Source organism: Argiope bruennichi, chromosome 2 (assembly GCF_947563725.1).
Source record: "Argiope bruennichi chromosome 2, qqArgBrue1.1, whole genome shotgun sequence".
Lineage (NCBI taxonomy): Eukaryota > Metazoa > Arthropoda > Arachnida > Araneae > Araneidae > Argiope > Argiope bruennichi.
The window spans coordinates 54418499-54441716 of record NC_079152.1 but is presented as its reverse complement, the minus strand read 5'-3'; the positions used below and the strand labels follow the sequence as shown (position 1 = coordinate 54441716).

The window sequence follows — 23218 nt, the reverse complement described above, 5'->3', positions numbered from 1 at the left end:
ATTCATAGTCTTAATAGCTAAAAATTATGTAACAGTTTTAAGCAATAATAGAAAAGAAACAAAAAATAGTATTATGCATACAATAAAAAAGTTGGAACTTTTATACTTGTCAAACAAAAATATAATTTTTAATGAGGGAAGGTGATTTCCAAGTTTTAAAATGTAAAATAATTTATTATTTAAGAAACAAAAATATCACAAAATTATGCCCACAACTATCCAAAGTTGAGTTCTCATAAAATAGATTTCCAAATGCAAATTTAAATTTTAGAAAGAAGCCCGCAAGCACTAAAAATAAAAGCAGAGTTTTAATGAAATAATTAACAAATAAAAACATTACCCCTGGTTCTATTTCTTTGCAATCTCCTAACTCAAGAGAAATCAGTTCTTTCTGTTTTGAAAGACTCTCCAAATTCACATTGGAACAAAAGTTGAAGCCAGTCAATGTCTGTAATAATGAATTAAAAAAAATTCTTTAAAAAATTAATATAATTATCCGTTTGTTAAAAATTAAACAAAAGTCAGCAACAGTATTGTTCATATAAATTTACCTACAGAAATGTGGATTCAAAAAAATTTTTTAATAATTTTACAAACAATTTAAAGTAATAAACAAGATTAAATAAACATTTTTTTTAAACAGTAAATAAGATAATAGAAAAGAGGAGAATACTAGTAGGATATAGTTAGAATCAAATTTAAAGAAACAGGTTACATAAAAAATTATTGAAAAAGAATTCTAATGTTGCACACATCCATAATTAATTTCTTTATTATATAAACGTAGTCGGTTGAGCATTAGATTAGAATTAGTTCAATTACACACAGCAAACAATATATAATTTTTAAAGATGAATTCAAAAATCCAAAATATGGCAATTTGATCTTGGCTGCATAACTAGATCTCTACATTATAAGATCATTATGAATAAAATAAATTGCCATGAGAAACTACAATACAGTATCAAGTTATAATATAAATAAGGAAATTTTCATAGCATAGTAAGATTCTCAGAGATGCTTTGCATTAAACACTTAACATCCATTGCAACAGTAACTATATATATTTCTATAATGAAGGAAATCACTTTTCTATATTTCATAGGATATATATTTTCAGAAATAATAATTTTTAGTTGTGATAATATTTGCCATAATGCCTTCATTCTATCACACTAAAGAAGATCAGGAGTGTTTGTGGGACCCCAAAAAATCCCCTGAAACTTTTACGGACTTACTACCGACATTTTGGAGTTTCGAGAAGGGGGGGGGAGAAATGAAAAATTACGATTATGAAGTATTGAATGACCTAATTATAAAAGTCCGATGAATTACTTTTTTTGCAAAATTAATAACCATTAATTTTGCAAAATTAAGACGTGATCACACATCTGGTCGAACGAAGTCTCTCCCTTTTTTTTCTGCCGCGCCTACTTGCCGAAAAGAATTCAGAAGAGAATGTCCGAGAACCGGGGGAATGAGTCATAACTCGCAATAAGGAAAGAACAAAAAAGAAGTTTTTTCCCCCTTTTCACGCATTATCACTGCCTTTGGAGAAAGAAAGGAAAAGTTTTCACTACACACACTGACCTTGCGTTTTCTGCTTTCAAAGCAAACAAAATTAATCAGATCAAAATAAATAATTCATTATTATTCCTACTTCCTTTTGAACGACGATCCCCGGAATTTCCGGGTATCGAAGTTCAAAATCCCCGGAATTCCGGGGTTTCCCCGGAGCACAAACACCCCTGGAAGATGTAGTTGAATTGTATTAAATATATTGCTTTTATAAAGAAAAAAAATCACTTAACTAATTTTATAAACAATTTGATTATTAGTCTTTGATCGAAATCTGAAAAAAGATATAAAAATCAAATTTCCTTTATTTTGAAATGAAATAAAGGAAATAACTATAATGCATAAAACATAGTACTCACTCTATATTTCATCATTATACTTAAATAGTTTAGATGTTCTTTCATATATTTTACTGAAAAAATATATGAATTAATGCATTTTTAGTCTTTCTTTTATGCAATCTAATCACATTAACTCATAAATTAATTCTTACCACGTGTCTAAGATGTGGTAAATAAGGCATGACAAACTCTTCGCTATTCTTTAATTCAATTCTCGAACCAGAGCCAATTTTCAATTTTACAAGTCTTCCAAGGTATCGTAATGAAGATAATTGCAATTCACATGGGACAGTCCTAAAATTAAAAATGTAGAAGGAGATTAATTCTTAAAACTTAAAAGGTGCAGATAAAATGAAGTTGCTAAACATTCTTAGCTTTCCATCCACTTGAACTACTTAAAACATAAAAGATATATAGCATATTAAACTTCAATCATAAATACAGAAAATGAAACTACACATTTACTTTGTCACACAAAAATGCAATATATCATTATATTCATTTTACATATATTTTAACATAATTACATCTGTGCTATAATTTCATGGAATTTCTACTTTACTATTTTGAGTAGTTATGAAAAGTTTTTGTGATTATTACATTTCAATTTCAAAATACTTATATAACAATACTTTTATAAAACTTTTAGAGGGTTGCCACACAAATCTGGAAAAAAAAATTCCCTGTACATATATTCAAGATACAAAAAAAAAAATGAAAGAGTACCACTCGCGTGTTAGTTATAATGCAATATCATTTTAAGGAGTGGGAAAAGCAACGAAAAGAAGTAACAATTTAATATTATTCGAAATTATAGCATATTAAAAGAATTTTGATATTTGCTTACAAAAAATAATTCTCTTTATTTATTATCTAGAATATAGCAAGCCAAAATTTATATAAGAGGGGGGATACTACCTCTCATGCTCTTTAATTGTAAATTTAGGATCCGAGTGAAATAAAACGCAAAACATTCTTGTAATCATATACAAATAATTTAATAATTACTTAACAAACAACAAAAAAACACATTACAAAGCAAAATTACTTTTATTTATTTATTTTGCCAATTCATATATTGGGTATCAATTTCTGCAGATTTTTCAACTATCAGTTTCAAGGAGCTAATCCTTAACAAATAAGTATGGCATTTTTGTACAGCCTAACATACATTTTTTAATTACTTCATTTTCAGTAAACATATGTGAAAATATTTCCAATATATCATGAAATGCATTAAAGGATGAATGTGAAGCAACAAGTTTTAATCCCTTAAAAATTCAGCTTTGAATTATGGTTCTTGAGCTAAAAAAGTTCGAAATCGGTTTATTTTCGGACACTGCATTTGACATTTTTGGACTTGACATATCACCTTCTCCTTCATTTCTTCAGGTACAAAGTCTAATATTAATTATGACTTTTTTTAATTGACTTGCAATTTTGTTTTCCTCTTTTGGCATGATTAATAAGTGTCTGTTTTCCTCATATTACTTGGGCTTATTATTTCCTTAGAAAATGAGCAGTACACAACAAATGAATTTTGAGGATCTTCTTGAACCCACTCAGCAAAATAAGGTTGTTTTTTTTAATCCATCCAATTTTTAATAAATATGGATTTTGAGCAGCTCAATGTTATAAAAAGATGGGCAAATCTACTCTGAATAGGCTCACAATTTCTCAAATGATAAACAAACCATTTAACAAGCTCACGTATGATACCAGTAATACCATTATGATGTATCCGCAGATTGAATTTAGCTATTCGTACCAAAGAAATGTATTCTAATCTTTTACACAGTAATAGAAGTTCCGCCCATGCTCATTAGCTGCAGTTCAGAGATCTTATGGAAAAAGAATAACTGTCTCACAAATCAAAACTGGACTGATCTATACATAAAAAAGGAGAGAGTAGAAAAGGTACAAGTTTCTGCATTACACAATCACAAATGGTATTGTTTCTTTTTTGGACGCAATGACTACAATCGTTTATTCTTTAAATCTTTAGAGATTGGCACTTTTTAGATGGGCAAAATAAATAAATAAGAAACTTGAAATTCCCTGTATTTTCCCAGTTTTTATGAAAATTTTCAAATTTCCCTGCATTTTCCCAGTTTTTTAAGTCAATTTTTAAATTCCCCATGTTTTTCTGGTTCTCTCGGTGGCGTGGCAACCCTGTTTGAAGTTGTGTATATATTAATTAAATAACAAAAACATGCAAAATATTCGTTTGATATTAAAAAAATAAGCCCAACATTAAATTGACAGAATATAACTGTAATACATATGATCAAATGCATATTGATAAAATATATCAGACTGAGTTTTAAGCATCCAATAAGCTACAATAACTTTGAAACTCTTTAGCCAATAAAGGTAAAATACAAAATCACAAAAATTTAAAAAAATAAGTTAATCATCAAGGATACCTATACATAATAAAATATATTTCTAAATAGCAAGTTATGTTCATGAAATTCTTATATAAACACAACCCATATTAACCAAATTAATATTCTAGTTCAAGTTTCCTAACAGGTTACTAATAACAAAAAATATTATAGCTAATAATAATTTAGTTTTCAAAAACAAACTGAAAACAATATCAAAACCTAGAACTCATTTCATTATATTCTCATGAATATAAATGAATCTGATCACTATTCATTTAATGAGCAGTATGTATATTCGAGTCGGATAAATACCAGAATTCACAACCCACAAAGAATGCTCCATACATAAATATTTTTCTATTATATTAAAGAGCTTGTAAAGACAGCATTTAAAGTGAATAAAGGATATACACTATTCAGAAATAAATATATTACATTATAAAACACTTTTCTAAAATATAAAATAATAATACTACAACAAAAAGATTTACCATATTTCGGGTTCTGAGCAAGCAGTTGTTACAAAATGGCACTCAAACTTGCGCAGCAGAGGCAAATTTAAAGAAAGGCTCTTTAAGAGAGATGGAGTTATTTGATCAAATGTTAACTCTTCAATTCCGGCTAAATGAACTACATGAATTTCCAAATCTTTACAAGAATTTGTCATATTCTGCTGCACAATGCCATGCAAATCCTATTTTTTTAAAAAGTATAATCTTTAATAAAATACAACACAAAACTATATCTATATTTTGTATTGATCTACAATTATTACACATGAAAAAAAAATACAAAGAAATGAATAAATAAACAGGTATTTTGTTAATCTTACTATAGTTTTCGTTCCATTTTTTTTCAAAGTAAGACAGCATTTTTCCCAGTTTGTGATAGAAAGTCCTTGAAATGAAACTCTTTCCCACTAAGAAAAAAATTAATGCAAAAAATATATTATATATAATTTAAATTTCATAACTCATGTAAGGAAAGTAAAACAACATTTTTTATAAGCCTGTAGAGATAAACTATAAAATGTATTAATCAACTTTACATTAAGTTCTAATATATTACAATCAAAAATTTTAAATGCAGAAGTTAAAAATAATTTTTTTCTAGAAATTCTATGCATTGAATAAATACAAAAATGGGGGGAGGGGGCTTAGTATCTATATCCAGAACTGTAAATATTTGCAGCGAGTGTATTAATCATATCTGACATTGATTCTTATAAATGAAAAAAACATATAAATTATGCTCTCTACAAAACAAAAGTTTTGACTAATTTTTCAGCAATAAAAAATGTAAGCATAAATCTAGAAAATCTACACTTAAATTAGAAATACCATCTGAGTAAACAAACAGAACAATGAAATTAAATTAATGAATTCTTAAATATTCATATATTTTAAAAACAATTTACTATTATGCTACTAAAAGTAGAGTTGAAATTAACTACTTACTAATACACTTTGTGATGCTACGTGTTTCCAACTTGAACAAACCTGGCCTGCCCTGAAAAAGTCATAGTTCATATGAAAACTGCAAGATCTAATGCTTTTTTAATTTAAAAACCTAAACATTTTTTTCAAATATATTATTAAAAATCTTAGGGGAGAGATTACCACAAAGAAAAAATATGCTATGGAAGAATGTCCAATACTTGAAATCCTAATGAACTGACTGCATAATACTAAATCCTGATTAAATATTTATAAATCCATGAATAATAATTTCAAAAGCAGTTTTTTTTCCCCCCACAAAACATTCATTACATTGATGGTATCAATTAAGGTGGGATATATATAATCAAACTAATTTTTATCTACAAATGTTTTGTTTTTTTAATATTTAAAAAAAAATTTTTTTTTAAAGGCTGATCTTAGGGGCTTTAGTGTTACTCACCCCATGTACACCGAAATTAATTTTTAGTTCTTTGTAAAAAAAAAAAAAAAAAATTAATGCTTAAAAGGCAAAAATACACTATATTTAAAGTTATAATATTTTATTCCAATTAAATAATTAAAATTATTCACACATTCATTTAGGATCTGAATGGATTCCAGATTAATCTCCAAGATTATAGTGGCATATCTAGCATGTATGCTGAATTATTGATTTTTTATTATTTAAATCAGCAATTAAGTGGAGAGAATTAAATAATTTAAAATACAAATGTCACTTTGAAAAGCTTTATTTTTAATGTTCTCTTTGTTATTATAAGGATAGAAATAACAATGAATGCCGAAATTAGGATGTATCATCTAATTAAGATATTAAATAAGTTCATAGCACAAAGTTACACTCCCATCTAGGAGCATAGAAGTGGTGACACTTTTTGATGATTTAAAGCAGATATTACAGCCATTAACTTGTTCTTATGATACTAAACAGACAGAAAGGATTAATAGATAGGTTTAAAAAATTATATTTGAAGGGACAAAGAAAAAAAAAAAAACATTTTGCATATTTCTGACAATAATATGAAATTTAAAGCTAAATGGCACAATGATCCAAAGCTTAAGCATTCTACTGAAGATTTTATGTTCTGCAAAGCCATTTTATAGCATTTCCCTGGGAACATTTATACCAATGATCTTACTGTATCATAAATAACCGAACTTCATTAAATATAAAATAAAAAGAAGCTGCTAAAATTTAGCTTTATTGCCACAAACTGGTTTTCAGCAATGTCAGTTAAAGTTCTATAAATGCCTTTAATTATCCTTAGTTATAACAAGACATATGGTATCCACTTTTACTAAACATGAAAAGTCACTGTCAACTAATTTATGGCTAAAATTAAGAAATTTTTTTTATACAAAAAAAAAATTAATGACTGTATAAATTTTTTGAAAAAAATTATACAGCCAAAAAAGATTAATAGCCTAGTTAAAATTAATCCAAGCAATAGAATTTATGAATGAAAATTGTTTTGCTTTTCATCCTCGAGAGAATCTACATTCCTCATTACAGTAGTGCCTGAAGCAGCTACAAATTTGCCGAATATCTAAAATTGGCCCTCTTTATATTTCTATAAATAAGTGCTTAAATATTAAGATTTAAAAAAGAGAGAGAGAGAGAAATAATAATACAAATAACAAAAGAAGTAATATAATAATCTGCATTGAATTTTTAGCAACAGCAACATATTTCATATAAGAGGGGGGGGGGGGCAGCATTAACAACCGATTGATAATTTTCACGAATATTTCATTAGGTATCCGCAGTCAAGCAAGAGAACAATTATTTCAAACAGAAATACATATAATTTCTCAAAATGAAAAAAGAAAAAAAAGAAAATATTTTTTTTAAAAGTTAATGCATTTAACACAATGCATACATTAAGCTCAAAATTCAGTTAGAAAAAAAAAAATTAACACAAAATTTTTACATATAAAGGACATTTAAGAAAGATCTGTATTATTCTAATTATTAACATAAAAAATATAAAAAGGTGAATCAAAATAATTGTTACAAAAAAAAATGAACAGTGAGGATAGTTAAATAATATCTTTTCCTTTAAACCATTAATATAGGAAACAGATATATAATGTTCTTCACGTGATTCCAGAAGAAGAAATCTAGGAATAATAGGTGATGATCATAATGGCCAAATTATTAACAGTTAAATATCTTATCAAGTAATTCAAGTACAGAATATACCCAGTATTGCACAGCACCATTCTGCAGAAATGATTGGAGTTTCAATTGTCTGTTAACTGCAGATATTTCAATAGTGGAATAATGTAAAACTCAAGAAGATCCCAATGCATACTTGCAAAGCACTTTGTAAAAGACCTCATTAAATATTATGTAAGAAGTTCTTATTCATGTTCCATCCTAATAGATGGATTTTTCAGATGCAGATACCCCAATGTTATGATGATAAAGCATAATGAAAAATGACAAATTTTCTTATTCATTTACAGTATACTGCATTTCATTTCAACTTTTTGTAATTTTGTTATTTATGTTTACAATAACAGATATTTCTTGCGCACTTTGTATTATAAAGATTATTCAAAATTTCAATGAAAACTACATTAAAAATTTATTCTAAATAAGAATGAAAAGCAAACAAGAAAAAATTACCTTAATAGATCAGGAATGCTTAATCTTTTAAAAATATTAAGCAGGTATTTGCATGATGTCTCATTCATGTCCCAAAACAAAGATGATTCAGATGTATTATTTGAAGTAGATGATGATTTGCAATTCTTTGAGTTTAATTCATGCTTGGTCTTCAAATTAGTCAGCAAATTGGCTGCTCTAATAGAATTAATTGTACGATCTGTAGGAACAAATTTCACATTCTGAATATTATACTTATTCCCTATACTACCCGATGCTTTGCCACCCGATTGATTAGTTATGCTTGAAAATAAATTGCCATTTACATGTTCAGAAATGTTACACAGAATCTGAATATTGGGATTAATATTTGAAATGGGATTTTGTGAAGCAGAATTATTAATATTATTCAGTGAAGATAGAATATTAGTAGAGCTACGCACAGCTATTTTTCGACCATCGGGTAACTTTTTAATGGCTAATGGCATTGCTGCAGAAATATTTGTTCCAGGAGCTAGCACACCACACTGGAAAAGTCTTGATGCAGTCTCTTTTGTAATCAACATATGAGACGAACTATTTAAATTCTGATTTGTTGGCTTAGATACAACAGTCAAAGCACTAGAATTTAACCGAGCAGTTGGTTTTAATAAATGAGATAACAGATGTGGTGAAGATGTAGTACGATTTCCTTGCTGCACATTTTTTACTACATCTGATGAATGATGAATGATTCCAGATGGTCCTTGTGGAATGTTTGAAGAAGAGTTCTTAGAAAGAACATTACATTCATTTGTTAACGGAAGTGTAACTGATCCAGTCTGTTCATTGAGTATAACTTCTGGAGATAAAAGTGACATGTCTATATCCGAATCAAAATTTAAGGAGTCATCAGGTAGAGAAGGTTCTGAAGCACTAAAGGGTTTTCTTTCTTTTTCATATAATGCCAATTTTTGCAATGTGCAAGACTGAAAAGAAAATATTTTGATTAAAATTATTTGCAAACAATTATACAAAACTCAATTAATGCCTAGAATTTAAATACACATACATAAAAATATTTATTCAGTTAAAAAAATGCATTAAAATCTGAAAATTGCAATTTGAAAGCTATCAGCAATTTCTTTTTATTTTACTAAACATAATTTTAAACAATTTTTTTTTCTTAATAATGATACTTAAAGATTATCTTATTCACCTCAAAATGATTAAAAATAAAAATTATTGACAGATTCACTCACAAAAAAAAAAAAAAAGTTAAATTACAAAAGAAGAAAAAAAAAGTATTGTGATTTATTATTACTTGATTTCATCTGTAACATTAATGCTATGTTTTGAAGCTATATTTGTAAAACAGAATAAAACTCATAATTTGGATTGCACAAAATAACAAAAACAAATCTTAAGATTGCAATACATACTTTGAATCCCAAACAACTGCTAAATGCAAGAATGCTTTGACTTTTTCTAATACAAAAAGCAACAAGATCATGCAAAGACTGGCTTTAATAAAACTGAGATAACAAAAAATCTAGTCAATCTTTAAACCATATACCCAAATATCTTAAAACAGATCACTGCAAAAAATTTATTTAAAATTATATACAAAACTGAACAATGCATAAAATATTATTGATAATATTTCATTATTATAAATACCTGTTCCTAATCATTAAAAAAATCGATGCATTTAACAACAATAACATGAAAAGGCATACATGCATAAGAATAAATTACAATTTTCATTTCATTCAGAAAGTAAGAATCTACACATTTTTAAAATAGTGTACCTACCTTACAAGCAAATATAACCTTTTCAGCCAATTTTGGAATACAATTTGGGTGGAACAAACAAAGACATATAGCACACTGAATTGTAGGACGCTGAGGAATAGAAATAGCACATCGAACAGAACAAGGTGGTTGAATTATTCCACTATTAAAAAAAAAATTCAGAACTGTAAAATATTTAGAGCTATACAGTTTGAGTTGTATCATAAAATTTTACAAATAACATTCCAATAAAATGAAAATAATTTAACTTTTAGATCATGGATTAGAATGAAATTCTAAAAATTCTAACTAAAACAATGAACTCATATTCAAACCAAAAATGCTTCCCCCCCTTTTTTTTTAAACAACTGGGCATAACATTGGTATTTTCCTCAACCAATTATAAATTTACAATTCTTAATTTTCCTTTTAACTTACGTTCTTATTCTAGCAAACTATACATTACACAGATTACTGCAAAAGGAAAGGTTAACTGGTAAAACATCAATACCTCCTATTGGGAAAAATAAATAAACTTTCTCAATCTATACTATCTAAAAGAAAAATCTACACTTTCATTTTTAAACTGAGAGTATAAAATTTAAAATTTTTATCTCCATTATAATAATTAATAAAAGAGTAATGATAGAGTTTCTTTACTATTTTTTAGTCAGTTTCAGGAATCAGAAAAAAATTATATAATATAAATCAAAAACAGTCAAAAATAATGTAAAAATAAATCTTTAAAATGAAAGCGGTATAATCAAAATTATTAGCAAAACATCTATATCATAATGATGTCAATTTTTATATTATTCATTGTAAGTTATGTTAAATCAACATTTTGCACTTATTTCTACTAACTAGTCAATAAAAAATAAAACTTATATATTAGCTACTGATTTACTTGAATAGTTTCCACTCCACTTTGCATCTGACTTTACAGTATTTATTGATGCTTAGCATTATACTGATCCCCCCCCCCCTCTATAAGGCATGAACTCAATTTTAATGGAGGAGAATGAAAGAAAAATTTATTTAAAAAGCCTATTTTGAAATTGTCCAAATTTTCTGTTATTCATTTATTTTTTCTAATTATGTGCAGAAATCAGTTTTTAAATTCTTTTTAAATATTTTATTACAGTTGATTAAAAATAAGTCTTTGGAAAAATGAACCAAACCATTCGGAAAGTATACATTTCAGATATAATAATTTGACACATAATGAGCAGAACTTGAACTCAAGTAATTAAAAACTAAACATGGTCTTAATTATAAGCAACCAATAATTATAATAGGAACATTTTAAGAGGAAATTTTTAATAATGAATACATAAATCTCAATTCAAATTTCACTTATCTAAAAGTCAAATTAAATATGCTATAAAAATATTCTACATCATTATGCTATTGAATATAAATTGTTTCAAATACACGAAGGATCCACACAAACTACTTTAATAGGTCAGCACGCTACAATTGTGGCACAAATTAGTAACAAATTCAATATTTAAAAATATTGTTTTATACAGAAAATTTGATTATTAAATATGATAGTGTAATACATACTTTTTATAGCTAAAAAAGAATTTATACAAAATACATCATAATAATTTAAATGGGACTTATTCAAAGCTTGGGACTTGTTTTCAAATCAAATTTATAGTTCCACTTCTAGAAATCGTTATATATGGCAAATATAAAATGTGCATATTTTATTAATTACCAAGACAAAAGATTTGAAAATTGATGAAAACAACACATACTTTTAATAATAATATGCAACTTAAAATAATAAAGCTCCTAAATTAAATTAATGCTCCTGCTTGTTTATATATTTAATAGAATGATAAAATAGACAATCCCATTTTCAATTAATAAATCACGTTTAATTTTATTTTAAAGTTGAAGAGAAATCTATTAGCAAAATTAAAACAAATTAGAATAGAATTAGTTAATGTTCATTAATCAGGCTTGATTAATAAAATAATGTGATCATTCCAAACTATTTAAACATCATTTTAAGACAGACATACAATGAAAATTCTTATAGGCATGCAGAATAAATTGTAAAAACAAGCAAATGCATAAAAAAAATACCAATAAAATAATCCAATTACATTTTTTAATACAGAATAAAATTATTCGGCAAAAATCATTAACTGAAAAAAAAAAGACATTCAAATAAATTTCAGAGTTGCCACTCAAATCTGAAAAACAAGCTTCCAGTATTTTCCCCCTATGTATGTAAGGAAGCATGCAAATAGCACTTGCATGCTAGTCACAATAGAATAACAATACCCCTAGTTTTTATCAGTATAAGAAAAAGAAGTAAGCAACATTATTTGTGAGGGGAAAAAACATTATTATTATTGCCTGGAGTGAATAAAGCAAATTCACTTGTTAAGAGAAAAAAGATACTAATTACTTACCTAATTTAAAGTTACATAAAATTAAGATCTCAGGTGAAATAAAACAAAATAACATTCTTGCTATCTTGATAGAAGGCATTTATTGATTACTTAATAAAAAGCATTACAAAACTTTTTTTTTCTTCTTCTTTTTGACAATTTATGTGAGTATCAATTTCTATGGATTTTTAAATTACTAGTTTTATTCTCCCCCTGCAAGAATTTCAATTTTAAAAAGGTGTTTTGCATTAGTTTGATTTTTAATTCTTTTTTTTTTTTTTTTTTTTTTTTCTTCTTCTTCTTTTCTAAAGTTTCATAATTCCTCATTCTGCATACTGCAGCAAATTGATTGAGATCAGAACATTTAAGACATATTCATAAAAGTTTATGGTACCATACTCAATTTATAGACCAATGAAAGAATCTTCTTTAATAGAATCATCAAGCATATCCTAGTTGATACCATATTAAGTTTCCATATCCGTATTGCCAATACAAGGATTATTTTTATGCTTTCCCCAAATTAAAAAAATACTTTGAACCTTAAAACAATCATCTCAATGAATTTCTTCGTTAAATGAATCAATCTGTTTCTTGTATTTGTTTTTTTAACTTTTATTGGTTAATTTCAAACTGGATCTTTGCAAGTGCTGAATATACAGTAGATATTTGTGCTTTCGAAAAAAGAAACAAATCAACCTTTCATTCTTTTCATAATACTGCATTATTTTTCAATAAACATGGATTTCAACAAGAAGCAGTTTTTAAAATAGCAAAGTTTTTGGACATGAATTCAAATACTTTGCTCAGTTTCCACTAAACAATAAATGCCTAAAATATTGATTGTATAATTATACTTGCATAACTATATAGGTAATCATATAAAACCAAATTGCTTTTTATTCTAAAATTTTTCTAGAAATAGTTTTAAACTTACAAGATGATTACAAGAGATGTTAACTTTTACAAGATGAAATAATAGTTTCATATATTAACCCTGTATTTCTTAAAAACCATACTGAAACAATTTATTATTTAAAATAAATCTTGAGAAAAAAACTTTTCAAAAAGAAAATGATTCTGAAGACACTAAGGAAAAACTGACAGCGGACACTAAAATTAATTAGAATTGAATGATGAGTATGTTATTAAAAACAAGAGTTGCTTCTGAAACGTAAATTTTTGTTCACCATAAATAAAAATTCTAAATGATATACATATATAAAAACAATAATAAAAATGAATTATCATTAATAAATTTAACTGTGATTACACATTAATCCTATGAGCCCTGATCACCTAATATTGCCCTGTTCGACAGGGTCCTGACTCGGGTGCTTTGGGCCGGTTAAATAACATTAAATGAGCGCTCATCGAGAAATACCTTTCACCGCTTAAACTGGCCCAAAGCGCCTGAGTCAGACAGGCCCCTGTCAAATAGGGCGATATCGGATAGTCAGGGTTCATAGGGTTAATCCTGCAATGAAGGAATTATACAATATATAATAATTTCTTACAATTATATTATAGGAAAAGAAAACAATACATTATATAAACCAATGTAAAGTACTATTTCCTCAATATACTTGTACTAGGATCTTTTCTGCATAATTCACATATTAGATTATAGCAGCTGCTACTTTAAAAAACATCACAAAAACTGCAATCTTTAAAAATTTAGCAATTAATTAACAGTTTCAGTTCTATTCATGATTTTTTTTACAGATTTTGTTCTATCTGAGAACTTTAATTATAATATCAATCAGCTATATTTTAACAATAAAGCATTTTTCTTTTAATAGTTATTTAAGTCCTGTGGTTCAGCCAGCCTATTTAAAATATTTGGAACTTATGTATTAACCACAAGCCATTAATGAACAAAGTCATATGATATCTTTAATGAATTTTTTGTCAATTAATTTCTGGTAGCAATGAATATGATATTTTTAACAATTTTAACTGGCAATTAGTCACTGGCTTGCAATTAATACAAAAATGCCAATTTTTTATACATATAACTGGAAACCAAATAAAATCAGCAATGACTACAGTATCTGTAATCAGATTAAAGTTTGAGTTGCAATAGCCAAATTTAGCCACCTCCACCATTCTGTTATAAAAACAAAACTGCTTTAACACACATTCCCATTTTTTTTTTTATTTGTTGAAAAATGCATGACATAAAACATTTCGGCTTTTTACAAACAACTTCTGTTCAGAAATTAAAATTATTTTAAATTGTAAAATCAGAAATATCAACTAAAACCAAATAAAAATTCTTTGTCGTTGCTTTGATAAGAAAATGGCAAAATGATTGTCTGGACCTTCAGAAAAACTCAATTTTAGGGGATCCTCTTCAATATTAATAAAAGAATACATAAAAAAACACCTTTCTGAAGAAACATCTGTCTCTATTTTAATATACTTCGAAGTAATGCTTTTCTGTCTAAGAAAACCTCGTAATTCTTGGAATGCCACTGTTCTATACTGTTGTTGTGATCCACTGATTTTATTGACAGATTGAGAAGAGATATGCGATGCAACAACAGGTATTGCACTGAAATCAAAAATACAGTATTTATTTTTTTCCTCTTATGAATTAACAATCATAAATAGAATATAAATTCCTTAAATACTGCATAGAATTTGTCATTTTAATAAATATATTTTATAAAAAGGAAAAAGTCAAATAATAGCATTTTATTATCAGTCTGCTAACAGAGAAGAAATGAATTAAATGTTATTAAAACCTTGACAAGGAAGTGGCTCACTAGTTGAAGATAAATATTAAAGTTTACATTTAATTTCTTTTAACAAGAACATGTTAAAAATTAATTGCAAAAGTGATATCTTCTATCAAAAAACTTCGTTTACATTTTACATCATTTTGTTAAACAAATTAGATAAAATAGAGACAATATAAACATTTACAGCCAATCATGAATTTCAATATTAGAAGCGTACTCACGATTTTGTTCCATCCTGCTGTTTATCCTGTACATCTGTTTTCGACGATGTGCTCGGCAATACTTTTCTAGCTCTGGGAGACCAAGAGAGCTTTTTCCTAAATTGGAATTGTGTTGGTACAGAGCCAGGTTTCAACATACGGCGTTTTGTAAATGGGCATTGCGAAAAGCAATCTTCCTCGAAATGATCGGAGCATAGAACACTGTAATATGATGGTTTAAAGTCTTCTCTGCGAATCTGTGCAATCCAATGTTTTAATAACTCGGGATTGTTTAGCGGAAACTTAAAAAACGTTTTTGTTCGACAATCTGCTTTTTCTTTTGTATTGAAACAGCCCAAGGCCGCACAATAGCGCATTTCTGTAACTTCAAGTGCTGACAAATAGAAGCTCAAAGACAACAGATTGATAACATGCGCAATGACGCTTACCACGTGACTGTGACGTCACACAAATAAAGTCGTTACATGTGACGTCGCAGTCACGTGCGAAGCGTCACTGCGCATGTCTTTTAACTTATGTCATCTGCTGCAAGCCGTGCTGTGGCGTCACTACCTTTTCCTCCCTCAACATGCGCAGTGGATTCCGAAAATAACAGAAGAGGTGCGCATCACCCATTTTTGTTCGCAAATTATTTGTCTTTATAATGTAAATAGATGGGGGAGGGGCAGATCCGAGAATGTTGTCATAAGTATTTCAAATAATAGATGCATATTAAATGATGTACATATAATAAATTTAAAAAAATTCTTGAATTACAGATAACAGTGTTAAAATAAGTAAATATTAATCATCTAAAAAAATAAATCACCATTCGATCACAAACACTCGAAGTATAAAAAAAATCAGAATGAATATATCACTATAAATTAAACGTGTTTATCTTTCCACAATAACAAAAGAACCTATTCGTCTTTTTTCAATTAATAATGTATATGTTATGTATCATCATCACTACTCAAAAGAAAAATGGCTTTGATGCATACCTAAAAGGCAAAACCCAGACACATTATTGATTGAAACAAGACGAAATGATTGAATGAAATCATTTATGTAGTAATATTGTATTACAGCCACAAATTACATGAGGCATTATACTCCATTTAATTGCAGTATTTTATTGGTTAATTTAAATGATGACTCTTTCTTTCGATGCAAAAGATTTTGGACGTTAAGGTGGGGAAAAAAATTAAAATTTCGATTTCGGTTACTTTTTTGTTAGTTCGGTATAAACGTTGGCGTGAAATCCCGTCTTCTGTAAAGTGAAAACCGCCAAAGTGAGAGCGCGCACCAAATACAGCAACACAAAGCAGGGAAGTTCGTTTTGCATTATGAGGTTTCTGTATTGCAACGGTATATCGGCTGATGAGGAAGCTAATGAAATTACTTCATTTGGAACATAATTTTCTACTTAATGACCTTTCAATGATTTTCCAAATATCACACTAGAAACTCAGAAAGGCACATTTGTATTCAATGTACGATGTAAATAGCAAATAATATTTTTCAGTATATTCGTGTTTTTTTAATTAATAAAAAAGATCCAAGCGAAATTATCTCTTCCCGGCGACCTTCACAGCCACACCCTTTCGGGTAGGCGGGTCGCCGTGGGGCAAACCTAGACAGAAATGATTCGAAAAATTACTTTCCTTGAATAATTCCGAAAATCATGGATTTTGATAAGGGAGAGCAAACTTATTTAAACAAAATAAGTTGGAAATAATTTCTGCCCATTTCATCTCAAACTAAATTATTATAAAAATAATTAAAATATGGCAGCATTATTAAGATTTTCGATTATGTAGGCAAACAAAATTATGAAATGACATCGTTATTTTAAAGCCTTACTTAAACTTTTGTTTATTTTGTACACAAACTTTTCTAATGGAGACAATCCTGCTAAATTCGAGGTACTGTTACTTCATTTTTTCATATGTAATATAAACTACGCAGACATTAGACATAATGCTTTTTCGATAATTGGAGAGGTGAAAAAATTGCACGTTAAATTTTTTTGCTGAAGCAATGAAAACGGTTTGAATTTTGAGGCAACAATTTAATGTATATTGTTGGAAGTCAAGAAAAAAAAAATCTTTCAAAATTCAGCTAAAATTTGTCAGATTACTAAATTTGTAACATTAAAAAAAATTATTTTAAAGTACACATTGCTACTCTCGAACAAAAATATTCATCTTTATTATTATTATACTCAGTGTGCGTGCGTGTTACTGCTCTACATTCCTGACCGTTTGATCTACACCTACCAAATTTAGCCCAAATATATTTTCTACTGTACATTTGGGCCAAATTATTGGAAGTTAGGTATGTGTAACTCGGAGGTAGGTGTAACTTTCTGAAATTTTAATTAATTAAAAATTAAATTCCATAATAACTTCCAAAAATGTTATTGCACAAAAAAATGTATTTTATGCCGTTTCAAAATTTTAAAAAAAAATTATTTTTTGAATGATACAAAATTTAATAGACATATGATTATATTTTTTTTCTGAATTTGACAATTTTATTTTATTTTTCATTTATTTATTCATAGCCAAATTTTCAACAATAAGCTACATTGTTACCATGAAATTCAAACCGCTTTCATTGTTTCATCAAATTTTTAATGACGTGTTTTTCTTCCATTGTTTAAAGATTCAGTTTAATATATGTATAGTTTACGTGTCAATTCGGGGGAGTAATCTCCCTAAAACTTCCTCGCACTCTGCAATAAAGATGAAATCTCCTCCCCCCCTCCCCATATAAAATTATGGGCAAGACCGTAAATGTCTTGCAGAACATTGGCGAATAATGGTTACAAAATATAGATCTTTGGTATAAATGTAGCATTATTATTAAATCTATCGCGTAATCCTTGGCTTTTTTTTTGAGAGAGAGAGAGGGGGGAGAGTAACTAATCTCTGACATGCGGTCGATGGTAAATCCATCCCGAAAATCAAATTTGTGTTTTAGACAAGTTTTTTTCCAATTGATTCAAACCGAAATTTGACACAGAATTACAATTGCACTCATAAAATCACAAAATGAAATTCATACATTTAAGTCACTACATTTTCGCGTTTAAATGCTTGACAAAGTAAAGACCAAGAAGTCAACTCCAGGATGGATTCATTCTAAATTTGATGGGTACCCATACTTCAAATGTTAAAATGAGTACCAAATTTTATCCATCTAGCTCTTTTCATTTCATAGTTATATTAGAAAAGACAGCTTTTGTCTGAATGGATTTTGCTTAAAATTTGATAGAAAACTATAAATATGGTGTTCAGATCATACATCAAATTTCACTTGTCTAGCCCAAATCGTTTTGAGTTATCTTTGCCACATACGGACATAACATACATAATCCAATAATGTTTGCTTCTCAAAAGGAAGGTCTAAAAGGTAAAATTTCGTCAACATCTCATATTCGAATTACACTTACATTTTTTCCCCCTGGTGATTCGGAGAGAGCAGTGGACTGTATACTTTTTCCACACTATATTCCACACTTCTGCGGTGAGTTGTTCATGACTGATTGCGGCTGGCTTTGTTAAGCCTAACCAACTGTTTACAGCTTCCGTGGGGGCTGGAGAGCGGATGTGGGTCAACGTTCTAATGAACCCCTGAAAGAATCGACCGGAATTGCGGGTAAAGGGGTTGCCGTAATTTTAAGATTGCCAAGTTTGGCGTTAAGCGACATTCGCGTGAACACCCCCTATATTTCGCATACGGAAAAAGTGGTACGCAATAACGCAAACCTTAAAATATAAATGAACCGCACATTTTTGTTTTTGACAGTGCTATGATTTTATGAGACTGATCTCCACTAGAAAGGTTAATATAAACAATGAACAGTACATATCATAGGTAAATAAAATTACATAACTTTAATGTCCGGCAATTTAATACAATCATGGGCATGAAGTTCTATCTAAACAGCTTATCTGAAATTAAATATAACCAAATAATGTCAATGAGCCTGCTGGTCATCTAAGATGACTAGTTATATAAACATTTCATCATTAAAAATAGAAAAATTGGAAACCATACAAAACGGAACTTGGTTATTAAACTATTACTTTATGTTTGGAGACACAATTATATGAGATGTAAATTACATTCTATAAATTTATATCTTCCACAAATATACACGCCAGATCAGCATATAAATTTTAACAAAACAAATGAAATTGGCGATAGTAAATTTGGAATACATGAATAAACAATATTATGTTTAGAAACTTGCCTTTAGACAGTTCCACAGGATTGGCGGAAGCACAATAAACATGTATATCAAGTTCACATATGCTTCATTTAGAAGAATGCCACAATACATTTTTTTTTTTTTTTTCTCAATAGATTAAAAATTCAAAATATTTCTTTGAGACAAAATGCCATAATTTTAATTTCAATATTTATGACAAGAGAAGCAATCTTGCAATACAGCCATTCTGTTATTTGAAGGATGATACGCCTAAAGAAGCAAACTTGAAAGGCTTCTCAAATTTTCCATATTATACCAACCTTTTTCAAAGAAAACAATATTGCTGACACCATCTTTATAAATCTTTTGATTATGCACATACATCCAACTAAAGCAGAGTTTTTAACAACAACAAAAAAACAAACAAAAAAAAAACAGGTAAATGTCTATCACTCTTTTTAAGAACTAAGAAGATAAAGATCTGTTTTTTCTATCCATCCATCTTCAGATGAAAAGCAAGAATGAAAATTAAGTTTGAAGGAATTTTCTGTTTGCTCATTGTAGGAGCATTATCCCTCTCCAAGTTCTGAGATTTCCCATTATCTCCCCTCTTTCTGATAAGCCAGTGTATTAACGATGCAATCTCAATATTATTTTTCCAAATGTAATATTTAAGTAAGAAATATAATGCAATCCAAACAGCATCCACAATATGGAAACTTAATCTGAAACATTTTTCATTGCAGAAAAATATTCTTCATATATATATATAAATAAAAAAAATTAATGACATGGTAGATTCAGATGTCAAATACATTTTTTAAATTTTAATATTGGTGATTGGCCCCTCTGCACTAGTTTACACTCAATATTATAGATCCAGTACTATATCAATATTAAACAGGATGCAATATTGAGAAAATTTTTGCAGAAGAAATGTCATTTAATATAAATTTAGTAAAATAATATGTCATTAATATAAATTTAATATCACAAAAATAAAAGTATTTTAACCAATTTAGTAAAAGAAAAAATAACTGGAAACGATTTTTAAAAAATATATTTGATTTTGTTTGTTTATTTGTTTTCTGATACACAAACTAAAATCATTGCATTTTATAAATAAAACTATTTTCTAACATTAGTGGAAATAAAGCAGTAGCTATATTTTAAATATTAAATTACATAAAAATGAACTCAAACGAATTTAAATGCAAAATCTACGACGTTAATTTCAACTCATTAATCTTGCATGAAATATTTGACTTACTAATTTTATAAATAGCAGCACTATTTTGCAGAAGACGATTAAGAACCAGCAGAAGATAGAAATAAAACTGATTTTCAAATGTTACAATAAAGGTTTTGCATAAAGCAAAGTATGAAATTCAATACAAATTCTGTGGATTTTCAAGAATGAAAGATAAAAGTTCAGCAGTACAATTATTATTCAAGAGCTATGTATTTTATTGTTTACAGCCATCTTTGGAAATCGGTAGGTTTGTCAGATAAATGTTCACTAAAATTTTCAATTAAATGTTTTATGTAAATTTGTTTTAATGATTATAATATATCAGTAAAATATTTTTTAAATTCAAATTGTGACAGTTATATAATTAATAATATTTTAGAAATCTTACACCATTCTGTTCTTTATACTATGCATTTCACTAATTTTCTTTCATCTCCCCAAAAATTTGAGCTAAAACCAAACATGATATTAAAAATATGAGAGCAGAAAAGAGAATCATCAAGAATTGATGTGTACCATCTTTTTTTTTTTTTTTTTTTTTTGGCAAATTATGAAAGATTTAAAGAAATAAAAATTTTAGTGATTCAACATAAAATTCAGTTTTACTTTGAACAGGATTTAAATAGTATAATTAATAGCATTTTCTTTTGTTTTAGTCAATAAATGTACTGCTGCAAATGTTATTAAGTCTAAATTTGCACAGTACTTTAATCGTATGAATCATATTCAATAAAATATTAGATTTTAAATTTAAAAAAAAGAACATTTCAACCTTCCACAATCAAATCTGAATGTATTATGAAGTCTTTAATACCATTATTTTAATAAGATCAACAATTTCATCAATTGAGGCGTATCAGCCTTGGTAAAACTCTAAGCACTAATTGACATATATTCTTTGAGATGGTAAATGAAGGAATCTAAAATCGTACTTTTTTTTTTAAAAGAATGGTATAATTTTTTATTAGTAGTTCAAGAATATTTTATTAAATATTAATGCTCATAAGACCAAAGTTCAGTATAAAAATTTAAAATTCTGTAATTCATTACAACATTTATTTGCTCAAATTACAAAAAATATATTTTCTTTACTCAGATTATTTTTTCTCATTAGAGACACATGCTAATTACTAACAGTTTAGAAATTGGCTATTGGGCACTGATTAAAATGGATATTTTGTACATATTATAATTATACTTGTCTTAATTCAGAATTATTCAATTAATAATATAGACATCACAGAAGCTTTTTCCTTGTATATATTTTTCTACATAATATCGTGTTTCATATTTAAGTCCTTTCATACACATATGTGCTAAAAATACAATTTTTCTGGTCTTAATTAACAATGAGAGGTAACTTAATCTTTTAATTTGAGTTTTTGGCAACGTCATGGCAACATGTATATAAAAGCTAATTTTTCATATGAACATGTAGCATGCTTGTGCAGGTTAAAATTTATTTTTATTTAATATTAAACATATTATTGACCAATATGCTTAAACTAATTTTTTAAAACACTAATTAAAAATTACAGCAAAAAAATAAATAAATAAATAAAGTATCATTAATTTTTTTTTTTTTTAATTTTAAGATATAAAATCCAATTTTGTGCTATCATATATTCAAAAGCTATTGCACAATGCCAAACTTTCAGATACTTTTTAATTCATTAAAATTCTCATAAATTTTTAATTACTCTAAAATATAAATTGTAACCTCTAAAGTATATATGTACCATGTTTGGAAGCTCTGGGTTAAACAGTCTCACTTGTAGAGTGCCAACAAGAACACAAACATTCATCTTTATTATAAAGTGATTAGGCTGGAATAAGTTAAAATGACAAAAAAGAACAAAATGTTAATGAATAATAGAGAAAAGAGTTGTGCATGTGTATGTGTGTGACAAAAATAGGTTTAATATGCAAAACCAAGTACTTTTAATAATTCAATTAAATTTCAAAGTAAAATTTTACTGAATTTGTTTGCTTATAATGCCATTTTAATTTTTGACGACAAAAATAATTATTTTAAAATATTTATAAAGTCCTTATTAAAACATCATAGAAAATCATCATGTTAGTATATTTCGGTAACATATAAGCTTTTAAACAATAGCCAGAATATCTAACATTTTTTCTTAATCCAATTTCTAACTGAAATGTATTGGTGAAGGGGAAAAATCAAGATTTGTAGAAACCATTGCAATGGGGGGGGGGGGAGTGTGGTGAATGA

At 27.6% G+C, this 23218-nt stretch overlaps 1 protein-coding gene across 2 annotated transcripts in view; it reads right to left on the bottom strand.

Annotated features, from left to right (window-relative positions):
* Positions 1-23218, bottom strand: part of LOC129954480 (uncharacterized) — a 74601-nt gene that overhangs the window by 6518 nt on the left and 44865 nt on the right. For both annotated transcript variants that reach the window (XM_056068146.1, XM_056068145.1), the window contains exons 8-14: positions 10172-10313; positions 8399-9345; positions 5767-5818; positions 5142-5228; positions 4801-5003; positions 2072-2213; positions 341-448 (exon numbers count right to left, since the gene is read on the bottom strand). In XM_056068146.1, coding sequence (XP_055924121.1) covers positions 341-448; positions 2072-2213; positions 4801-5003; positions 5142-5228; positions 5767-5818; positions 8399-9345; positions 10172-10313 — 1681 coding nt within the window. The remainder of the gene's footprint in view (positions 1-340; positions 449-2071; positions 2214-4800; positions 5004-5141; positions 5229-5766; positions 5819-8398; positions 9346-10171; positions 10314-23218) is intronic.